This window comes from Bactrocera oleae, chromosome 6 (assembly GCF_042242935.1).
Source record: "Bactrocera oleae isolate idBacOlea1 chromosome 6, idBacOlea1, whole genome shotgun sequence".
NCBI lineage: Eukaryota > Metazoa > Arthropoda > Insecta > Diptera > Tephritidae > Bactrocera > Bactrocera oleae.
In genome coordinates, this window is record NC_091540.1 from 68,131,452 (window position 1) to 68,155,685 (window position 24,234).

General features: G+C 35.3%; 1 protein-coding gene and 1 non-coding gene across 5 annotated transcripts; both read left to right on the plus strand.

Moving 5' to 3' along the window:
• The first annotated feature begins 5,824 nt into the window (after positions 1–5,824).
• TRNAS-GCU (transfer RNA serine (anticodon GCU)) lies at positions 5,825–5,906 on the plus strand. Its single transcript has one exon. It is a non-coding gene; the product is annotated as a tRNA-Ser (tRNA).
• An 8,943-nt stretch (positions 5,907–14,849) lies between these two features.
• LOC106622865 (large proline-rich protein bag6-A) lies at positions 14,850–24,126 on the plus strand. Of its 4 annotated transcripts, none has more exons than XM_070112260.1 (12): positions 14,850–15,630; positions 15,810–15,927; positions 16,206–16,405; positions 16,468–16,599; positions 16,661–17,317; positions 17,383–17,971; positions 18,061–18,114; positions 19,481–20,116; positions 20,345–21,034; positions 21,112–21,242; positions 22,784–23,053; positions 23,119–24,126. In XM_070112260.1, the coding sequence occupies exons 1-12, from the start codon at positions 15,565–15,567 to the stop codon at positions 23,455–23,457; spliced, it is 3,882 nt and encodes a 1,293-aa protein (XP_069968361.1). In that variant the 5' UTR covers positions 14,850–15,564; the 3' UTR covers positions 23,458–24,126. The 4 variants fall into 4 exon arrangements, with proteins under 4 accessions (XP_069968361.1, XP_069968362.1, XP_069968363.1 ...); XM_070112261.1 differs by having other exon boundaries at positions 22,823–23,053; XM_070112262.1 differs by having other exon boundaries at positions 20,420–21,034.
• The last annotated feature ends 108 nt before the right edge of the window (positions 24,127–24,234 follow it).

Here is a 24,234-nt window from a genome sequence, read left to right on the forward strand (position 1 = left end):
TGGTAGGCTAATGAGCCACGCAGAGACCAGTTTTAGTACATAATGATACCAGCGCTTAATTCAAGGCTAATTTCAATAAGCTGTGTGGCCTTACTAGCGATACCACTTAAAGTATCTCATACCGTAGGGGCCCCCCAAATGATTGAAGCGTTCCCTTGCCAATGAAGGACAAATGCACTAGAGACGAGGCATTGATTCCCTGGTGTCTTGTTCTTGACATTTGCTGCAGTCCCAAATCATGTTCCTACAACCTTTTCTATCGAGTGCCAAAAGTGGTACATGTAGTCGGTGCTTGCCAAACCGCCATTACCCACCGAGCTATGCTCGAAGGTTCTATAACCTGAATTAACATATGCTCTAACTCTCGGTATTTTTTGGAAATCTATTCTATTCATGAGCATTCATCCAAAAGCCTACTGCTATGCTGAACAGATTCTGCAGGTTGAATGAATTCAAACCTGAAGGTTCTGTAAAGACAATAATATACATTTATATAATAAGCTAATTTATAAATACAATAGAAGACTGAGAAAGATATCACACTTGGACCTGGACAATCAGAATGATTTAAGAAATGCATAGCTCAGACTCCTACAAATATTCGAAGGCACTGGAAAAGATACTTATATACAGTACGTTAGGCATTGAAAAAGGCTGGCTTAAACTGAAGTAGTGAATCACAAATGACTCTTAGCATGTTCGAAGTACTTTACATCTTTTTTACCATTTAAGTGTGATAAATACTTTTCTGTTAGTGATGACCGTACAATTAGTGGGACTATAACGAGAAAATAATCGTTAACTTACAATACTATAGTTTTCCTATATGAAGTTTTTGTCGGATCAGACAACATATTGCTGACTTCTGATATTCGAATACGGTATACTCAAAATTATGATTTAGCTCCGTAATACTGAAAATCTCCACACAAATTTGAGTGATTGCCAAAACATTGTCAATTTCTTCACTGACAGATAGCTGTTTCCTGAAGCGTGTTTGCATAAAATACCTAACCTATAAATGTTGCAAAAATTCACTATTACAAATTCCTAAATAACTTGAGTGGACTCAGGAATTAGGTAATAAAGCGCTGAATCAAAATATTTCACTTAACTTGACTGCCACTCATAACACTTCGTTGCACCACAAATGCATTGAAGCGCCAAAGAAATGTTACGCCCCAGCGACACAAGCCCTAAGCAAAGTATTCACCAAAAACTGAGTTGTCTCTTCATGCTAACAAATTTATTCGGTTGAAAAATATTCCCCACAGAAATTGCAAATATTTGTGAAATAAAATATTTTACGGTGTGTACCCGGTGGAGGCCGCAGTTAAGCGGCAGCTCTTATTGAATTAGTGACATCCAAAGAGCCAAGTGTCGGCACAAAAGTGGCCATCAACACCAAAACAACAGAAACAACAACAACAACGGCAATAGGAGCCAACAAGCCACAAATTATAGTGGCCATAATTGGAATGGAAGAAACTAGAGTGTGGACGGATGAAATTGGAATGTAAGTGGCTGAAAGAAATGCAACCAACACACAACGCTCTGAGTGCCCCGAAGGCAAAAGTGGCCAGCAAATTGCAAGAATAGACACTAGAGAGCATAGTTGGTGGTATTCGCTAGCTGGAAGGGAGCGGCAAACGCGCTGTTAGTGAGAGCGGCCGGAAGTTGTGCAAAATAAAAAGGTATTTATCAACATAATTACATTTTTAATGGCTTTTTAAACCGCAAAAGCCGCACAACTAGCGTAAAACAGCAACTGTGGCGTTGACAACAGCCGCGCGGCAAAAACAAAGCCAAGTTAGAGGGTAGCGGAAAGGTTGGAAATTCTTACTGCAACCGAGTTATGCATAAATGCTTCTTTCGTATTTTGTTTTTATGCCTCTTTTCCGATGATTGCATTTCACAACTCAGTGACAAGTGGAAAATGAGAAAAACGCTTCAATGGCTATAAGAGCAGGGCTCATTAAAGTCATACTTGTAACGTGCTTTGTGTGTCAGAATGAAAGGAATATTAGGTGAAGTGAAATTTTGCTTCAAACAATATGATATTAAGTTTCGCAATTTAGGAAAAAGTTACTTTTTCATAAAAATATAAATTTTTCTCAGCAAACAGCTCATTTTATATCAAAATCGATGACAATGGTTCAACTCACATCACGCTCTTTCTCACTCACGTCCAAAAAACAAATTATCTCAGGGTTCTGAAAACAGGCTGTTCTTACAATACTAACTACCTTCTTTACTAAATATATAGCTTCACAGCAAGCTAATATTTTAGATTCGAAAAAAAATTAATCGCAGATGACTAAGTTCAAAGAATAAACTCTATGATGTTGAATTCCGCACCGAACCCACGAAACTCTGACATTTCCGACACTTTCATACTTCTTTTCATATTGCTAACCCACGAAATTGCGGCATTTTCGTACTATTGATAAAAATTTCTCTTCGAACAACACGGACAGTACGATTGTGCCTTCACAAAAACCATCAGATATCTTTTTATACATATCATTATAGTTTTCAACTTTCAAGTCATTAACAGAAGTCATGCATTTCAATGAGAAACGTTTACCTACTAAAAGAACCTCAGAGCACACCCCGTTAAATAAAAATCGTGAATCTGCAAGCCTTTCTGTCAAATATAATATAAATTCAGAGAAAACCGAAATCCGAGTATTCTCTCTATTTCTCAGACTAACAGCGTTATCCCTAGCAAAATCACACACTATACAGTTTCTCTTTGTGGTAATGTATGTAGTATCGGTTTAAACGGTCTATTTTGAGATAAAATATTCCAACGTTATGAAGTTCATCATTATACTAATAGCAAAGAAGAGTTGCTGACCAATCATTTTTTCTTTGTCCTTGGCTATTCCCTAAGGTAATGGCAAGAATGTATTAAAAACTTAATCTCAAGGACTATACTACGAGATAGGTCAGAAGGTTAGCGAGAAAATTGAAATATACTCTTAATTCTCACCTTTTCAAGTAATAAGCTAATTACAAAACAGTTTTGAAATCAGACATCAGCTAATAACACTTCTTCTTTTATTCAGTATTTGATATTATTTTCGAAAAAACACAAGATGTATTAGATTATTTTGTTTCCCATAGACTTAAATTTTATTTGAATATTTGAATCTGAGTTTTAAACTGAAATAAAACACCACACGCTTCTAATTTGTTACCCATTAGCATGATTACATAATTTTAATTTGTTGAATACTTGTAGAGGTACAAAAATTGTTAAAAAAAAATAAAAAATTATTAAAGAATAAGTCCGTTATTGACTAGCGTGTTAACATTCTTCACAAGTTAGGTGCGTGACTTCGGATATCGCAATCATCCTAAATGCACACTATATCACTACAAATTGTAAATTGACTTATTTTAAATGCATTGTTTTCTGCAATTATTTTTACCAGCAAGTAAAACTCGTCGAAAAATCATAAATAATAAAAGAACATGCCATTCATTCAATATTTGTTATGTATGTGATATAAAAATATTGTAGCAATTATCCCAAATGTAGACTACAAATTTAAAAGCCTTGATTGCTTAGATTATTGAGAGGCTTACATTCTTGGATAGTAAAGACTTCCGAGATACGTACTAAAGTTATTTTTATTAAAAAAAGTAATAATCTTGCATAACAGTTTTCTAGTTAGAACATCTGAAATCACTTTACCATCTAATACTCAGCCAATTGGTGGCATTGGCAAGATTCTTTCGACTTCTCGATGTGGTAAAAGCGTTTCTATTCTACCTAGTAATTATCAATTTCACGTGAAAGAAAGTAATTTATTTTCAAAACACATATTCCTACAAATTTTTTCAGTTTTACCTACATTTGCAGTTGTGAATGGCATATCTCTGTGCGTTATCTCACAGGAGTGATAAAAAAAATATTTCGCGCATTGCATTGAATTCAATACTTTCCACAATGAGCATACCCTGCCCAAATTTGCGAGTTCAAAAGGAATGCGAAATATATTTTTTATTATGTGAAGGCGGAAGGAATGAAATATGGGCAACAAGGTGTAAATAAACTATGTGGCATGCCACAAATTGAAAGCGCGTTCTACCTACATTTGTAGACACTTAATGGTCGTTATGATGACAAGTGGCAACAACAACAGGAACAATGAGAACTGTGACGGTATCCTGGAAGAGCTCATACATATAAAACATCAACTATATATGAATATGTATGACTTTATTATTCCTAAATGGCACTCTGTAACTGTCTTAGAAATTTTGGGTTTATGCAATAAATTTCAGGTGTAAGTGCAGAAACGAAGAGATAATTTAAAACGCAGCAGTTATTTTTTGATGAACGGCATCTTTAAGAAATAACGAAGGAGGCAGAGTCGAAATGTCCAATATTATAAGATTACTTTTCAATTTATTGGACACTTAGGGATTTCTATTTGTTTTAGCCTTCTTAGAGCGGAGTATACATTAAACAGACATTTGTATGAGAGCTAGTGTGGTTTCGTAAAATAATTTGAGTTTTTTCTCTACTACAGATGAAGTCTTTACGCTTGGTATATCCTTAACACGGGTAGAGTTGAAGAAGGTTCTCTGCGACTAATATTTTTACCTGGGTTATCTGATATCGTCAATGTAATTTAAGAATTTCTTTTTAGGGTTCTTTGGAGCCGGTTTTGCTTCATACAAATGCTTTCTCAGGTGGATCTGACGAAGGTAACCTGACGTTAATTGGTAAAAAATAAATTCGCTTACATTCTAAATAGCAAACATGTAGACCTCGTTATGTAAATAAAGTTCAAGATACATCATGAATTACTCTCCAAAATGCGGGATTCTATAATGCAGATTCTTAATCTAACCAAATACAAGTACGACCAGCTAGCAGTTTCAATATTTATGTAACCACTTTGTCAAAATCACAATTGGGCAGTGCAGTAAAAACTTTCTTACCTATCCCAAATTTAGTGAAGCTAATTTGTAAAACAAAAACGATTTTCCTACAAGTACTTGATTTTGATGGATCAAATGAGCTTTTGGGGAGAAAAGGACGTGTACAAAACTTCAGATCGACATCTTGTAAACTAAGCAACTAGTTCACGTACGTATGTACAGAACGGCAAACGGACATGATCGACTCAGCTCGCCACACTAATCACTTATATATATATATATATATATATATATCCTACATTTACTTCTGGGTGTTCCAAACTTCTTGGCAAACTTAATATACCCTTGTCGAAATATATTATATAAATCGGCATTTATCGCATTAAGTCAATCAGTGTATTAGTAAATGAGTTTTTGGGTATACATACTTGTATATATATATCTAGGTTTTAAATGTGTGGTGTGGTGTGGAAATATATTATGCAATACCAAATTGTAAATATTTATGTTACATAACTCTATATGAGACCTCATACCTAAACTTTCAATGGCAGTTAATTATTTTTTATAGAAGTAATATATGAATATGTAACAAAAGCTACAACAACTCAAAAGTAAATTATTATATAATTTAACAAAATAACAGCAAAACAATAATAAGCTCCAATTAATAGCACACTAATTAGCAAATGACTAACTTATGTGGGCTTATCACATCTTCCCTATTATGATTACTTAAAACCAGCACACGCGCACTCACACTAATTTGCAAGAATAACTAATCAATATTTAAACAAAATTGCTTGATTTATATTTTGTTTTAGTTATTGTTGTTTTTTATCTCACATTGTTTGTTGATTGTGCTTTGTTTGCCGAACGGCCGTGTGCCGATGCGTTGCGCTCGCCGACAGCGCTTTCACAAGAAGACGAGGTGGCCGAGTGGTTAAGGCGTTGGACTGCTAATCCAATGTGCTCTGCACGCGTGGGTTCGAATCCCATCCTCGTCGAACAGTAAAATTTTTTATTTAATAAATAAGTGAAGACTGACTTACATAAGCGGAATTTAGCAAATTATGTTTAGTTTATTTGCAGTTAGGGAATATGTTTGAAATACGAGAACGTTGACGTTGACTTTGTTGTGACTTTCAGCGATAATGGTTGTTATATGCATATACCATACGAACATACATAGTATGTATGTGTTATACTAAAGCTAGGTATTTTACGAAAGCATTGTGTTTATGATAATAATATGCAGAGATGGCGAAATTATTTCAGTTTAATTCGCGAAACTCGGTGATGTTGATAACATACGTATACACATACAAATATTCATTTAATTACGTAACTTAGGTATAATATGCGTTTTATAATTTTTCACTATTTTTTTGAAGAGGCAAACTGGAAGGTTCGATTTCATTATTCAATGAAGGTGCCTTCAAGGGCCATGCACAGATTTCCTGATCAAAAAAGATATAATAAAAAAATAAAAAAATAATAATAAATAAAAAAATAAAAAATATATATTTTAATTAGAAAAAGTTTGATTACGATGTTATTATTGTATAAATAACTTCCAACAGATTTTAAGTAAAGATTACAGCTAACGGTATTTTGCCTAAGCATTTTGCAATGTAGACCAACAAATTGAAGTCAGACCGGTCAAATACTTCTATTAGCTTTTGAAGCGGTGTCATGTGCGTTTTGTTATAAAATAGTCAGGAAAACGGTTTTCTTAGATACAAAGATTCATTGTTCAGGAAGTCGAACACTAAAAGACTTGTGAGCGCTGGTTAAAATAGTCGTGCAAAAAGAGATGAAAAAGTTTCTTTAAATGAAACAACGCTTTTTGGAAAATAAATAAGTTTTAAAAAAGCTTTTTTAATTCAGAGAGTTATTCAAACATATTTTTTAATTAAGATTAATAAAGTCATAAGAGATCGTGCTACATACACATAAAGCTTTTGAAATTATCTTAACTGTACTTAATCAGCTGTACTTAATGCATATTTTACAAATCACAAAAGCGTAAAATTCGAAAGTTTTCGCTTTGTTTTCCGCAGATGTTGCCACTGCTGCCGCACTGCACCTTATCCATATTATTTGCAAATTGCAAATTGCATTGCCAAAACTTTATTGTTGTTTTGTAACTAATTTTTTTATTTTGCTTGACGCTATTGTAATCGCATTTACGACGCCGTCGGACCTGTCGACTTTACCTATCATTACCACCAATTAGAGTTTTGGCACCATTGCGTATCTTGTGTCCTTAAGGAATTCCCGCTTAGTTGTTTTGACAATCCGAGGATCTCAACTCTACCGTGAGAGTTGCCGATTTAAAAGCTTAAGCTCGCTTTCGATTTCTAGATTTTTCGTCGGTGCTACTTTTCCACCTTACCGAAAGCGCTTGACCTCAGCCAGCGAGGATATTTAGCCAGGTCAACAACCCGCGATCAATAATTCTTTTGTTTACATTTGGGTTCATTGACCCTTTTGTTTACATTTGCCGAGGTCAATGCACTTTTTGTTTACATTTTATGAGATCAATGAACTTTTTGTTTACATTTAGCCAAGTTCACAACCTTTGTTTACATTTAGCCAAGTCAACAACCTTTGTTTACATTTGGGTTCATTGACCCTTTTGTTTACATTTTGTGGGGTCCACGACCCTTTTGTTTATATTTCATGAGGTCAATGACCCTTTTGTTTACATTTGCCTAGGTCAATGAACTCATTGTTTACATTTTATGAGGTCTATGAACTTTTTGTTTACATTTAGCCAAGTCCACAACCTTTGTTTATATTTAGCCAAGTCCACAACCTTTGTTTACATTTAGCCAAGTCAACAACCTTTGTTTGCATTTGGGTTCATTGACCCTTTTGTTTACATTTTGTGGGGTCCACGACCCTTTTGTTTATATTTCATGAGGTCAATGACCCTTTTGTTTACATTTGCCGAGGTCAATGAACTCTTTGTTTACATTTTATGAGGTCAATGAACTTTTTGTTTACATTTAGCCAAGTCCACAACCTTTGTTTACATTTAGCCAAGTCAACAACCTTTGTTTACATTTGGGTTCATTGACCCTTTTGTTTACATGTTGTGGGGTCAATGACCCTTTTGTTTATATTTCATGAGGTCAATGACCCTTTTGTTTACATTGCTGAGGTCAATGAACTCTTTGTTTACATTTTATGAGGTCAATGAACTTTTTGTTTACATTTAGCCAAGTCCACAACCTTTGTTTACATTTAGCCAAGTCAACAACCTTTGTTTACATTTGGGTTCATTGACCCTTTTGTTTACATTTTGTGGGGTCAATGACCCTTTTGTTTATATTTCATGAGGTCAATGACCCTTTTGTTTACATTGCCGAGGTCAATGAACTCTTTGTTTACATTTTATGAGGTCAATGAACTTTTTGTTTACATTTAGCCAAGTCCACAACCTTTGTTTACATTTAGCCAAGTCAACAACCTTTGTTTACATTTGGGTTCATTGACCCTTTTGTTTACATTTTGTGGGGTCAATGACCCTTTTGTTTATATTTCATGAGGTCAATGACCCTTTTGTTTACATTTGCCGAGGTCAATGAACTCTTTGTTTACATTTTATGAGGTCAATGAACTTTTTGTTTACATTTAGCCAAGTCCACAACCTTTGTTTACATTTAGCCAAGTCAACAACCTTTGTTTACATTTGGGTTCATTGACCCTTTTGTTTACATTTTGTGGGGTCCATGACCTTTTTGTTTATATTTCATGAGGTCAATGACCCTTTTGTTTACATTTGCCGAGGCCAATGAACTCTATGTTTACCGTTTATGAGGTCTATGAACTTTTTGTTTACATTTAGCTAAGTCCACAACCTTTGTTTAAATTTAGCCAGGTCAAAAACCTTTGATTAGCATCTATGACGAGGAGCACAAAAATGATTTAAGTTATAAGCAGAAAGTATTTTAAAGAAAAAATAAAAAAGAAATGAAAAATATTGTAAAGAAAAGATCAGAAATGTCCATATTTGACCATTGTATATTTTTAAAATAGAAGTAAATGGAATTTTGAGAATAAAACGTTCTACAATCCTCACTGCAGACAACTTCATCCTGGAAATTAAATTTCAAAGATATTTATTTAAATAAATTGAGATAAGCTTAGGTTAGGCTAATCAGACATAGCACTATTTGATGCATTTTACAACTTGTTTACAGCCTGAATGTGAATCTTAAAATTTTTCAAACTATTCCCTAAAAGAAAGTTGGCATGAAACCATAAAAGCTCCAGTGAAAAAAGTAAAACCAAACACCCAAAAATATTTTTCAAAAAAGAGAATTTAAGTTGCTTCGCTCAGACTTCCTCTTAGTACACTTCAAGTGGCGGGGGAATTTGAAGTGGGATTCAGGCAGGCAAACACTAATGAACTTTTAATCAGTTAGCAAAGGATCTAAAGTAAAGTCCTTAAGCGAAGTGCAGACACGCAGAAAGAAAAAATAGGAAAATCCATAACAGATGTTAAGAACCTCTGCTATCTCTCTGATGCCAACACAACTGTTCTTTAACTTGCGACTCAAATACTTGTATGCTTGATAAAATAGACTCCTGAAAACAGTTTGTTAACAATTTCAACAATTCCTTAGCCGTGATTCCACTGAAAACACAAAATTTCTACCTAACTTTGTTGTTCAAGATTTTCTATTTCAGATCTCGCGCGATTTAAATGATTTAAATGGATCAGTTCGAGACAAATTTGTTCAGATGTATAGTGATTACTCAACTTTTCAAAAAAGTCCTCAGCCTCGACGATTCCTTTCCTGCAATCATTCTCTGAGATATGAAAACAGAAAAGTTTCACTGAAGTTTCATCCTTACGACTGGTGATTTCGCCTGGTGTAGTACCATTTTTTGTATCAGAATGTAAGCTCGCTTAGACTTACAGCAACGCCGAGCATTAGTAACCCATGGAATATGTGTAATTTTCATTTTTGAGGTTCCCAAACTAACATCCAAAAATTATCGTTACCCTATAACAAAGTTGTTGGAAAAAAAGATACAATAAATTAGAAGTTTTTTAAGCTTCGGAAAAGCTTACGTTTAAAGTAAAGTGTTTCGAAGTAAAATACACGGAAGATAAAATGTTGCCATCTGTTTGAAATTTTTAAGTCACAAAGGAAGATGAAACACTACAGTAGCCTGGTTGAACTATACAAACTAAAGAGGTTTAAAGGAACTTACATTTGTAAATATTTCTAAAGAGGATTGCCAGCTGTCAATATATAAACTTTTTTTAATTGGTCATATTAACAAATTATTGGAAAATAGGTATCAAATTGAAAAGACTTAAAAAAATTAATATTGATAAACAATTTTGAGGAGAGTTGCCAAATGTTAAAAGTAGGTAGGTAGTAGTAGTAGTAAACTAAAGCCGTTTAAGAATTCTTATCAAATCCTCATTGAAAATATTATTTGGAAAATTTTTCTATCAGAAATTAGGCAATCCTTAGCCGCCACAATTTAAGAAAATAAATTTACTCTTACAATATTGGTATTCAGGGGAAGATAAGATTAAAAAACTTTAAACTGATAAAATTTTGAAAAAGGGTTGCCACTTTCGAAAAACCTTCAATTCATAAACTTGATCATATTGGAAAGAAGATATTGAACAAAAGAGATATTGAACAAAAGAGAGATAAGTATTTTACTTATCAAATTTTAGATAAAATATGAGATGTGGCCATTCTAGCCGTAATGATTACTCATCATTCATAGAGGTTCTGCTCTGGGAACGAGTAAAGTGGTACTATACCCCGTTCAACCTTCCGTAGCGACACTAATTTGTGACGTATAGAGACAAGCTGCCGCTTCATCCGAAATTCATTCTGTCTAAACACCTAAGTACGCTTAACCGTCACTTTTTAAATTTTTACGCTTAAGCTACATTTACACACTCCACCCCGCCACCCTCGCATACATCACTCACTCAGGTAAAACGAAATTAATTCCGAAGCTGCGCGGCAGCAGCATCATTTCTTATTTATTACAAAAGATTTATGCAAGATTTAAGGCTCGGTTAAGCTAATCCAACCAAGGTGCTGGTGAGGCAGCGAAGCAGCACAGCGGAAATATGCACATATCCTTGTAGAAGCATAACCGCACACAATCGGTGTTAGTTGGCGTATAAGTTGCCGGATTGCAAACAGCAACAACAACAAACATTATTTAAATCAAATTTCCGCACATTTCTTTATTTCCAACGCCGCAATGCACTCGCGCACTCATGAATTCAAAGCCACAGCAGGCAAACTTTAACGGTGTAAGCACACGAAATCCCACAGGATGCAGCTGCAAGGCAGCAAAATGACGATAGAGCAAGTTGCGCCAAGTGGTGTGAAATTTTGATGTTATTTTTTGCTTTGAGAATATTTTTATTTTCTGCATTTTATTTTATTTTTAATGCATGCATGTGTGTGTGTGTGTGTGCCCACTCTTTTGTGTTTAAAGTGAGCGTTGAGCTGATTGTCGTTTTACGCTCTTTTTTTAATTTTTTTTTCTGCAACCAACAACGCCACTTCAGCGCTAGATTTGTGTGTATAAGTGTGTGTTAAACTCCGGTGGGAAAATGCTCAATCATATTAACTCAAGCGCACCTTTTTCTCATGCTTGGCAAGTTGCGCAAAGGATTTCGCAGGAACAGGTGCAAATAGCGTGTGTGTGAGTGCGTGTGCTGTTGCAAAAGGAAATCTGCCGAAAATGCCTTGAGGCCCATTGCAGCACACACTCAAATTTCTAGCTTACAAATTTCATTTCATGCATGCCTCAGAAGTGAGACTCACACACATAGCTGTATGAGTGTGAACGTGTGTTCTTTTCACGGTTATGACTTCATGTTAGTTGGCTTATTTAAATCGTCATTGAGTAAAGTTCAACGAGTAAGCTGAGCAATTAAACTTCATACTTCATACTTGAGATTTATCTGTAACTGAGATTGCTTTCACAGTTTAGGGGTTAAAAGTAATGACATACGAACAATTTAGAAGAGAAATGACACGAATGTTAAGGAAAAAATTTAAAAATTAAAATATCAGATTTTAGAAACCAATATCCATGTATTTTAGTTAATATAAAAAAGGTATTCTAAGATATAGTGATTGATTAAAGAAAAATTCTATTATTAACGTGAGTACCTTCGAATTTTATGCGTATATAACAATATTTGCATATTTGCAATCCCACTGACGCCTTGTGATATGCCTTTCAGGGAGGTGTATTAAAAAGCACTGACAGGTCTTTTCACAAGTATACCACTTCAAAGCAATCGCATTTGGCAGTTGTCTATACATACATATGGATGTGTGTGAATAGAAAGACAAGTATTCAATCGGTCGAAAGTTATGCCTTGACTGTCTCGCGCCACAATTCTCTGGTGATTTGATATAAAGCACATTTTTCTGCAATTTAAATATTATACGAGTAAAATAAATTTAAGCTGAACTTTATGGAAATGTTTAGTCACACTTACATATGGTGCACCTATGCATGTGTGTATTGCAAAGGTATGTACATATGTATGTGTATGCATATATTCATGCATTCATATTATTACGCTTGCATATGTAAAACAGGATACATACACACACCAAACTGCAACCCATTTATCAACACCGTTAACCCTGAAATTTGTACATTTCCTGGCGCATAATAATCCGAACTCATGCTGCCTCCCGTACCTAAAAAATTCGTTGTTGCAGGGCATAACTTCTCATGCATTTTGGTACACATACATACATACTTATAATATAAATACATATAGTATATATCTACATATATATATGTATATATGCGGTTTCTTTTCGCTTTTATTTAGTATTTTTTTAGTAAACCGTCTTTCTTTTAACAGCTTTTCAGTTCTTTAGCGCGTCTGACAGTTAACTATAGCCTAAGCCTTTTACCTTGCCATTTGCCAGTGGAATCATGTTGCATGTGGCATGCGCCAGTACTTTGCTTATTTCCACGCTTAATTTACAATTGACATAAGTTTGCATTTCCACTGTACTATTTTGTTGCTTTGTGTTGTTGTTATATTTTTCTTTTACAAGTCTTTTTCTCACGTTTTTATTTTTTTTTTATTTTGACATTGTCTGAGGCTCTGATGTGGATTGTTGTGGCGTTGTTGCACAGTATCTTTGCTATGCAAATTTATGCAGTACTACAATGAAGCTGATTATTTTATAGCTGCTGCTTGTACATTTTGAATTCCAATACAAATATATATACATACATACATACATATATGATTATATGTACATATGGTAGGTACATACGAACAAAATTATTACTATTACCAGTTTTACATTTAAAGATTTTGTTAGGTAACAGATATATCTACAGACAAATATGGCTGACTTTTGTAAATTATAGAATGTATTAAAGACACTAAAAGCCTTTAAAAATTGATAATTTTCTCTCTACTGTTAGTGTAGTGTTTTATGTACACCTGTATGTACATTAGAACTCTTGGTATTCGACTAATCAACTAACCGGAATAAGGAGCAATAGGGCTTAAATTTTTATTACACAATATTCTTCAAATGTCATACTATAATGTACCATTTGTTTTAATAAATAAATTTCAACTGTTTCATAAAAAAAATCACAAAAATGTGCATTTTTTCAAACGAATTAGCCCTCTTCTTCTCTTAACCCGCTAGGGCATTATTCGAAAAATAATATTCGATTAACCGCTCATTTTCGACTATCCAGTTAACTGTTCGTTGTCGACTATTCAAATAGTAAGCGTTCATTCATTTTCTTATTGTTATTGAAAAAAGGAAAACATTTAATAATAAATGTTCGTAAACTGATTCGTTCTATGAAATTTGCTGTTTATCACAAGCTATTTTTAATACAGTAAGAAAAATTAAAGAAATCTATAAAAAATAAAAACTTACAAAAAACTTGCTTTAAAAGATAAAAAATAACAAATAAGTTTCACAATTGAGTAATATAACGGAACTAACATGATGGAAAAATCACAAAAGAACTCTTAACCATTTCAATTTAAAAATTGGGCGAAGGTATTATTAAATCACGATTTATCATAAAACGTCTATTTTATATTTATAAGAAAGTTAAAAGGTTAACATTTTTTGGGTGCAAGCAGCTTCTACGTGTGGTCACAATATTTCCAGCAATGCAGAACGTCCTCTCTGATTCAGATGAGGTGGTGTGCATAGGTACTGGCGATTTTTCCACCCTGCTAGTGGATTTATATTATGGCCAGAATGTGGTTAGGCGATATATAAAACCAATTGTGATGTCACGTTATTCGATATATTTTCGGAATCAAATGATGTTCATGAAGCTATATAATGGAGGTTAGTACTCAAACTGAATATATTTGACCAACAAATTCAAAGCTTCTGATAGGTTAAGGAAGTGACTACAGGTTCACACTCCAATATGAACTACTTATGTATTTCTTGGGTATATCTGTACTTTCATTGGCAAGCAATAATTTATTATGCCTTAATGGCCAATTAACTTTTAAAATACATCAAACTACAGAAAATGTCATTAAATATTAATTAAATAATTTAATAGAATGAAATTAACGTCCATAAATTGAAAACCTATATTTGTCGTATTTTGTTTTGAAAATCAAAAAATCATTCACAATTGCAAACTGCTGACAAACACTGACAGTGTTGCCAATCATCAGTTAGTTTCTTAGTTGTGCAGATGAAGCAAAATAGATTGGGTGATATGACATAACATATTTTATTGTATACATATATAAAACCATTCATATTATGAAACTAACAACAAAGTAATACAAATTTAGTTTAATATGCGTACTTTTCAAAACTTGTATTAAATATACACCCCATGCTGTCTTCTGGCATCACGTGCTACGATGGTTGGCAACGCAAGTTTTTTATTATGTCCGGTAGCATTTCAGTTGTGGAGCAAAAGTCGAATGCCGATTTTTCGCTTGCAGTGAAATTTGGTTGAGAAAAACAATAGAAAAGTGTCAAGTTAAAATAAATACTCAAAGTTCGAAAGGCTATAGTGCGAGAAAAATATACAGAAATTCGATTTTAGGAGTGTATAAACAGTTACGTTAAGAAAACTCCGTAAAAGTAGTCCTATTCCGTGCCGCCTATAAGAATTTTTCCCAACCATCAATGCCTAGCAAGGTGCTCCAATTGGAAGGTTCTGTATGTGTGTGTGAAAAGAACGCAACCAATGTGTTTGCCCGCATGCATTAATATAGAGTGAAAGTGATAGCATATTTTTACCTTTGACTAGACGTTGCAAATCTTTAAAATAAAATAGCAAAAAAAACATCGTGTTAAAAAAACACACACATTTATAACTGTCAAATAAATGTCAAATGCGCGAATCTGACGTTTTCAACGTTTGCATTCACCGTCTGATGTAAAAAACTTTCTGGAAAAATAAAAAATTTTCCTAACACCAGCAACAACAAATCAAACGGAATTTGGTTAAAGTACGAAAATAATATAAAGGCGCATTCAAACGCAAGTAACCGTGCATAAAGTAATTATATTTCTGTGATTGACTAGACGCGTTTAGGCGCTATACACCTTACACCACATTAACCAACATTTTCGGTGTTTCGTCAGGACAGTGCCGTCACCACGCAAAATGTTAATAAATTTAAGAGTAAAAACACTCGATGCTCAAACGCATGACTTTAGTATTGATAATGAGGTAAGTGACAGTTTGCGGTTAAAAGATTGGAAATTTCTAAATCATGACAAACAGCACCACTCCCTAGTATGAAGGGGAGGGGTTGTCTGCAAATGACCGCCTCCGCATATCGTAGCGCTATTGTCGTAACAATATTAATAGATTTCCATATATTTTCACGTTATTTTGCTGTTCTACAGTTGACCATTCGCGAATTTAAGGACAAAATCGCTGAGAAAACCAACATTTCCGCAGACCAACAACGTATCATTTATTGTGGTCGTGTTCTTGTTGATGAGAAACAATTGAAAGAATACGGTGAGTCAAAATATATGAATAGCAAATGCAGGCTACCGAAAAAAAAACCTTTCATATAGCTTATGTTTAGATACAGTTGAAATTTGACAGTTTAAATTTTTTGATGATAAAAATTTAAATTAAACATTATATTATATATTAAAATTGCTAAATAATTTTGTTAGATTCCAAAAAAAGTTTATTAAAATAACCAATAATTATTGGTTAGCCTATTTGAGATGTTTATCTTCTGCATTTTTGTTACCATGGAAATTATTTAAATTTTCTTTTACTAATAGATGTCGATGGAAAAGTGGTTCACGTGGCTGAGCGTCCACCGCCGTCACAGCGTGGTCCCTCTACTTCCAATTCATCTACGAACGATACACCCAACACACGTGAGCGTACCAACAATCGCGGTGGTATGCGGAATTCGCCTTTGTTTAGAGCACTGGACGGCATGGTTGTTGGTACCATGGCAATACCAATGAATCCTGTTGTAAGTGTATAGCATATTTTAACGCTATTAACCATTGAAATATATTTTTACTCTTCTTTTAGCAAAATAACGGCCAACAACAGGTAAATCCATTTGCGGCTTCTTCGTCATTTTGTATGAACCGCATAACAGTGGCTCGGCATATGTTGGACTGTGCAAATAATATTGCTGCCTATTTGGAGGATCCGGAACGGGTAAATATTTATCAATAAAAACTATGAAATACAGTTAATATTGCTAATATACAAATTCTAGGGTCTTAATAACACTTCTCTAGATATATTGGCGCGCGGCAGCTGGACCATGGAATCCACTGTGGTCGAAGTGGGGTTTACCGCCGCTGACTTACCACAAAACCAAAATATTGTGGAAATGGTACAAGATGCTGTCTCAGCAGCGTTACGTCGAAACAGCAACACAAACGTGACTGTTGTGCAGTTACCCACAGTTTTCGGTTCCAACGAGGGTGAAGCTGCCGCTGCGAATGGTGCCGAAGGTGTGGCTAGTATGGATGCAACTGACAATACTGCTGCTGTTGATGCGGATGTGGATGTGGATGCTGATGGTGATGCCGATGCTGCTGCTGCTGTTATCATAGAGGATGTTATTGATGATGCTTACGAAGGAGTGGCTGCTAATATTAGCCTTGCTTCCGACACTACTGGTACCAGTTCTACCAATAATACCACATCATCTGCTAACACAACAACATCCGACGCATCGACAACCGACATCTCGAGTGCATCTACAACAACGGGTACAAACACGGAGGAGAATCCCTCACGTCGCCGCACCAACACACGAGTTTTGGCGGAAGTGGTCGAACAAATGCGCATTGTACAGACACGTCTCAATCCCTTCATACAGCAATTCTACGAATTGTTAAATAATGATCCAACATACGAGGAAGAGGTGTGTATTGCATATAATTTATAAATTAAATTAAATAAAACCTCAATTTGATTACATAATTATAGAATACAACCGATCGCGATAATGCACAGCGCCTTTACAATCGTGTTTCTGAGGCGCTACACTATATGTCGCATGCCCAACATGCCATATCTGATTTGATGTTGGACGTATCACAGCCTGCACCGCGTTTTCTCACTTGTCGCCCTATATTGGTAGAGCAAAGTGGTTATGTTAGTTCCAATAATTATTTATCAGCTGCTGCAGCGGCTGCTGCTGCCGCCGCCTCTGGTAATAACCAACAGCGTCCACGTTCACGCACCTTTATATCACCACGTTACAATCATCCTGTCACCATAACAACCAGTTCACCACCGACCACTGCAAGCGGTAATGTTAATAGTACAGCAGGTGGAAATGCTGCTGTTGCTGCCGAAGCAGGCAACAATAGTGGTGGTAGTAGTAGTGCTGGAAACGGCGGCGCTGGTAGTAGCGCCGATAATAATCGCAACACCAGCAGCACAACTGCAAGCGCCAGTGCAAGTGGCAGCGGCAGCGGTAGTTCGATTGATGATCCAGTTGATGAACCGCTAATCAATCCGAATGCAACGAGTACTACAGCAGCAGCAGCGAATGCGGCCACGCAAAGCAACGGTAAGACTAAGTACAGTTTGGTAAAACGCAATCCTTAGTATTTCAGTGTACATTTTATATATATTGTATGCGTTTTGCAACTATTATAGATGATAGTGCCATAGAGATTATGCTCCAACCGAGACGCGGATTGTATATTGGCAGTAGGTTTTGGTTTTTGTTGTTTGTTGAGTTTTATATTTTTGTTTTTGTTTTGACTTAATGCATTTGCACTATTCGCGTTTATTTTTTTTTTTCGAGCATAAATACTGTTTTTTTGTCATTTTTTATAAAAGAAAAAAATATTGCGAATTACATTAATTTTAAAGCAGGTAGATATGGTAAATAGGACTATTTCCATTTTTACGGATCGAAATCGACACTTAATAAATAGACAGGTCTAAAACGCCTTTCATTTCGAATATATATATATATAAATATATTTTTTTTTCAATTTGTTGCATGACTAGTTTTTTAAGATATTTCGCCTGCATTTATCCACTTTTCGGGGACTTATATTTTTTCGATCAAAATAACGATTATTTTTATTGAAAAAAATAAATAAAAAATGAATTATTATTTATCATAGAAAATATAAAAGTTACAAAATAACGATTATTTTTTTTATCGCGAAAGAAGCAAATATGGATGGAACGATTAGCTTTGAGATATAGTAGATTATTATAAAATCAATTAATATTGCTATAAATTAAAAAAAAACTTAGAATTATAATAGGTTAAATAAAATAAAAATCGATAATTTTTTAAAAGAACAATACAATTGATAAAAAACCCTTTTTATATATAATATTCTTTATTCATAATTAAATATATAAATTACGGTTTTTTACCTGCAAAAGTGCGGTGTAAAAACGGCTATTTGTGGCTGAAAAAATAAAGTCACAAAATATCGATTATATTCGACTAATTTGGAAGCACATACATACTTTAATTGTTGATTTGTTTTGTATTATATTCTGCATCTAACTCTAGAAGTTAGACCTTTCTTACCTTTAACCCTCAATGTAAAAAATTAAAAAAAAACTTAGAATTATAATAGGTTAAATAAAATAAAAATCGATAATTTTTTAAAAGAACAATACAATTGATAAAAAACCCTTTTTATATATAATATTCTTTATTCATAATTAAATATATAAATTACGGTTTTTTACCTGCAAAAGTGCGGTGTAAAAACGGCTATTTGTGGCTGAAAAAATAAAGTCACAAAATATCGATTATATTCGACTAATTTGGAAGCACATACATACTTTAATTGTTGATTTGTTTTGTATTATATTCTGCATCTAACTCTAGAAGTTAGACCTTTCTTACCTTTAACCCTCAATGTAAAAAATGCGCCTAATTTCAAATTTCGTTTTTAAAAATTTTAAACAATATTCATGCATTGCGCTGCTTTTTGCATTAATCTCAATGAATAATAACGCTTCTAATTTTTGTGTTTGATCTTGAAGTTACAAGATTTGTGTTTTCTGAAAAATTATTTAAAAAACGCTTTCTCTTTTACAGATAATCCGCAGGTGCAAATGTCACGTCTAATTCAGGCTATGGTGAATTCCGCGCCCATTAACACTGAACTGCATGTGCAAATTCTACCACCCACCATACTAAGTGTGCCAGTGAATGCGCGTGGTGGAAATAATGGTAATGGTGAGCAGCAGCAACGTGCCACCGCCGCCGCAACCGCAGACGCCACGGCAACAGCTGCTGCGAATAATAGCAACAACAATGCAAATGCCAATGCGACAAGCAGCAGCAGCGGCGCTAATGCCAACAATAATCGCAACAGCAACAATGCAGCACCAGCCGCTGGTATCGTTTTGACTCCTAATAGCGGTTATCGTCCGGTCTCCGCTTCATTGGCAATTGGCACGCTACCAACCACATCCACACAAACACGTTCAACTTCGCGCCCGCAACTGCAGATCGGCGGCTTACCGGCTAACGGTTGGAATGGTCGCTTTATACCAGCCAATATGATGTCCTCTTTCGATCGCTTCCTACCATGCAATAGTCACCACATTCGGGAGCCCGAAAACGGCAATAATGGCAACGCAGCTAATGCCAGTGCCACGTCGAATGGCAACGGCAACGGCAACACCAATGCAAATGCTTCCATGAACAATACAACGCCACAAATAATAAGTGAGTACGAAGCACAAGCGAAATAAAATACTAAAAAGTGGTGGAAAGTGTCTGTAGTTAACTATTAGCTTTTTCTTTCTTCTATTTTAATGAGACAGCTTTAATTCGCAAACTGACTCACCTTTACATAGTAGCTTTTAAGTTGGTTCCTTTGCCATTAAAAACAATAAACTATTTCCACCATTTTTGAAACCTCTCTCCCAAATGGACATTTTTCTAACCTATTAGCCACGAATACAATCAATCCACACTCTCTACGCGCATTTGCCGACCTCTTGCCAAATGTACGTTCAACACCGACAGTAGGCGGTGCGCCCCCAGTCACAGCGCGTACCAATGCACCCCCACCGCCACCGCCAATGCGTCCAGCCAACCATTTCTTCTCATTGCGCAACTTAATATCTGGACAAAATCGCAATACTCCAACGGCTCCAGCTGCGCCATCCACATCCGGCACAGCTGCAGCCGCCGTCGTCGCCGCCTCCTCCTCCTCCTCTGCTTCCTCAAGCGCTGCTAACACGGACGACTACCGGCGCAATTTACGCACTCAGCTACTAAATTTCGTTAATCAACGCATCTTCGCCGGTGGCGCAATCAACGAGGAGACCGTTCCATCTGCGGTTAATCGCGCCGTCGACTGGTTTGGTGAATCACTGGAATTATTGCCACAATATGAGAAGCCGGAGTATGACTCACGCCACTCGGTCGTGAAACTTTTGCGGCACATGTTGCCGCTATTCATCGAAATCGTGCGCGATGAGCAGAGTAATCTAGCGACGTTCGAGCAGCGCATCAAACGGGTTTGCGAAGACTTCGTTAGACGTCTGTATAGCGTGTTGTATGTGTGTGTGGGCCGCAATAATGCGCAACAATATTGGGTACAATTTATGCGTTTACTCTGGGTGCCGACGCTATCGTGTAAGTTCTTTAACCAGTGGCTGTCCATCAAATTAGATAAATTTTAGATTAAAATTACTTTTTATATTAAATTTTAGATTTCCGAGGTGAAGCACTACGTTTCTTAAGCATGTACATTAACACAGTGAATCCATCCACCACGGACACAGCTGATGTACAACAATTTATTGTACATAGAGATGCACCCAGCGTGGCGCAACCAGATGCAGTAAGCTTAAAGAATAACATTAATATAATACTAAAAATTGCATATGAAAAAACTCAACCAAGTCACTGATCAGTGCGGTTGAGATTTGAGATGAAAGTATTGCTGCAGAATTTGTGGGAAATGTTGACAGCTAAGCTCTGAGATAGTAGTGCGATAGACTCAACAACAGTAGACAATAGTAGTATTCTACCCTTGATAAGTGCGACGCTAGCAATTTTCGCTCATTTGGGCTTTTCGGAAGCACTTTGTTTAAAAAAAAAAAAAGGTGCGGAGACTTTCGCCTCAACTTAAATTCGGTTTTAAGAATTTATGAGAAATTTTAACATAAATCTCTGTAAGCACTCTTGTGTAATTAACCAGTGACTTAACAGGTAGTGTGTCCTCTAATCCATGCACAGTAGTGTTGCGTTTCTCCCTTTGTTAGATAAATGCTTCTTTCTGCGACAATTAAAATTTTAGTAGTTAATTGAGTTCTAGAAACGTACATGCCTAATGTTTTCTATAAAGAATTACCTGTTATTTAAAGTCTCATGTTTTTAAAATTTATCTAAAAATTTAATAAGTTATTCAGATACTTTCTTGCATCGAGCGCAAATCGATTTGTTATTGCTTTTACATGCAAAATTTTAGACAAGAGAGCAGCGACTAAAGAAGACATATCGAAGACAGCTTATATTCAAAACAAATGAAAAAGCGACTAAAATATTTTCCTAACGTGGTGAATTCATAGTATTGAATTTTCAAGTATGCTAAATATCATGTAGGGCTGCCCAGCGCTGCGTATACGAATATCCGGATATCAATAAGGATTAACCTTATTATTCGAATTTTGATATATCGGTTTAACAGTATCGTGTTTGATTATTAATTTACTCAATTTTGGAAAATATATCGAGTTATTTTTTTTTAAGTAGGTTTCCCGATTTGTATATTTTAATAATCGGTTTATCCGGTTTTAGTTGAAAAACTCGTGTGAATTCTCAGCGCTGATATCGAATCATATGTATAAGATATCGGCCGTACCCTAAACGTCAACACAACATTTTTTTTTTAACAAAAGAAAAATTTAAAATTTGAAAAAGCGTTACCTTATAATGGTCCGATCTAAACAATTTGTTCGGAGAATTTTACCGTTACCTTGAACAATAATACATGTCTTATTTAGTAAAGAAATCTTCAGAAATAAAGAGGGACTTGATTTTAATCGATCAGTTTGTATGGCGGCTATATGCTATAGGGGTCCAATATCGGCGGTGCCGGCCAATGGGCAGCTTTTTAGGGAGAAAAAGATGCGTACAAAGTTTCAGATCGGTATCTCAAAAACTGAGAAAAAACAATTCGTGTATATAGCTCAGTTCAGCACGCTGTTCGTTTATATATTATATATGTTTTATAGGGTCTTCGACATTTCTCTGTTGAAATACGCTAAGATGACGTCAGTAAAGGTCATTTTAAGAGCAATAATAATTTGAATTTGCCATATACAAATGTGTAAATTATGTATGTAAAAATGTTTCCATATACTCACCATAACTCACCAGGAGTCATTCGTAACTCCACCGCAACCTTTCAATTTACAGCCCCTGGAAACCGATGTCGAAATGGTCGAAGTAGCGTCTACATCCGAAACAAACCCGCATAGTCAATTCTCCATAGACATCGACGACGACGACGACGACGACGATGTAGAACTCGAACTTGCGCCTGCCGAACCATTACCCAACATTAGCGCCGGCTCCGAGCCGTGGCATAGAAATTTTTCCACTGACTGGTTGCCGATCATAACACGCGATCTACATACACAAAGTGCAGTAAGTACCCATCAATATTTATGTGACAATATCAATTACACGCATTTAATGCATTCCGCTTGCAGAATCCGCTAAATCAGATACCGTTCTCGGATGCGTACATATCAGGCATGTCGGCTAAACGAAGGAAAATGGTACAGAACAACAAACCCCCAACCGATATCAACTCACTCGTAGCACGCAGCGTGCGCAAAGCCATACAGACGGTGGGACCACGTGCGTCCACGACAGCCGCCGCGGAATCGCTAACGGCCGAGGAAATCACAGAAGCAATCGCCAACGAGGCGACGGTGCACACTTCATTTAGAGATGCGGTGCGTACGAACGTGCGCGAACGCTTGCAAAAAGACACCAATTACAAAGCTGAGAAATTTCCGCATACCGCAAAGTTCGTTAATAAATAGAAATCATAGTTTGGTGCTTCGTAGGCAATGAGCATATATACATACACACTATATATTTAAACAAGGAAAGCAGACACAGAAGACGTAGATGAAGAGGTGAAAAGGAAAAAAACATTAGCATGTATACGCGGATTACAAGTAACTCAAACGAAACTAAGTTATATAATAATAAATCTTAATGACAGTGACGATTAACGATGTGGCAGTTAATGAGCAGTTGCTGGTACTTGTTATACAAAAACAAAAACAAAAACGATAAAAAAAAATTATTTGATTATATGTAACTATATTTTATTTTTATTATTTTTATTTAAGTTTATGCTTTTTCTTATTGATAAATTATGCATTCAGCGAAACAGGTGGAAAAATAGAACAACCGTTAGTGGAAAACAAACAAAAGAAAATACTAATTAAAAACAAAAAAAATTGTACTTTATACGATATTAATACATATATTATTAAAGAAAAAAAAAGAAAAAGATAACTTGAAACACTAAGATTTCACGCATATTGAGAGCTAAGTTTAATTAAGGCAGACAACCCATATCTAGAAAAAGCAAAACAGACGCATAACAAACAACTATAACAAGATTCACACATTTATGTATAGTGCATATAAAAAATAAGGCAAATAAAATATAATCCAATGCACTTGTATGTGCAAATAAATTTGAGTTCTATCAAAAAATTAGAAATATTTCCAGCGTTAAGGCAAGAAGTGAAATACCTGAAGTAGTTGCCACCTAATTTTGAAAAGGCAACGTGGCGTAAAAATTG

What these genes read in the sequence shown, in the direction of transcription:
- LOC106622865 (XM_070112260.1), top strand. Translation starts at nt 15,565, where the DNA reads ATGTTAATAAATTTAAGAGTAAAAACACTCGATGCTCAAACGCATGAC. An exon ending in TACAACGCCACAAATAATAA is followed by an intron (nt 20,117 to 20,344) that starts GTGAGTACGAAG and finishes CTAACCTATTAG; the next exon opens with CCACGAATACAATCAATCCA. An exon ending in GCGTGGCGCAACCAGATGCA is followed by an intron (nt 21,243 to 22,783) that starts GTAAGCTTAAAG and finishes ATAACTCACCAG; the next exon opens with GAGTCATTCGTAACTCCACC.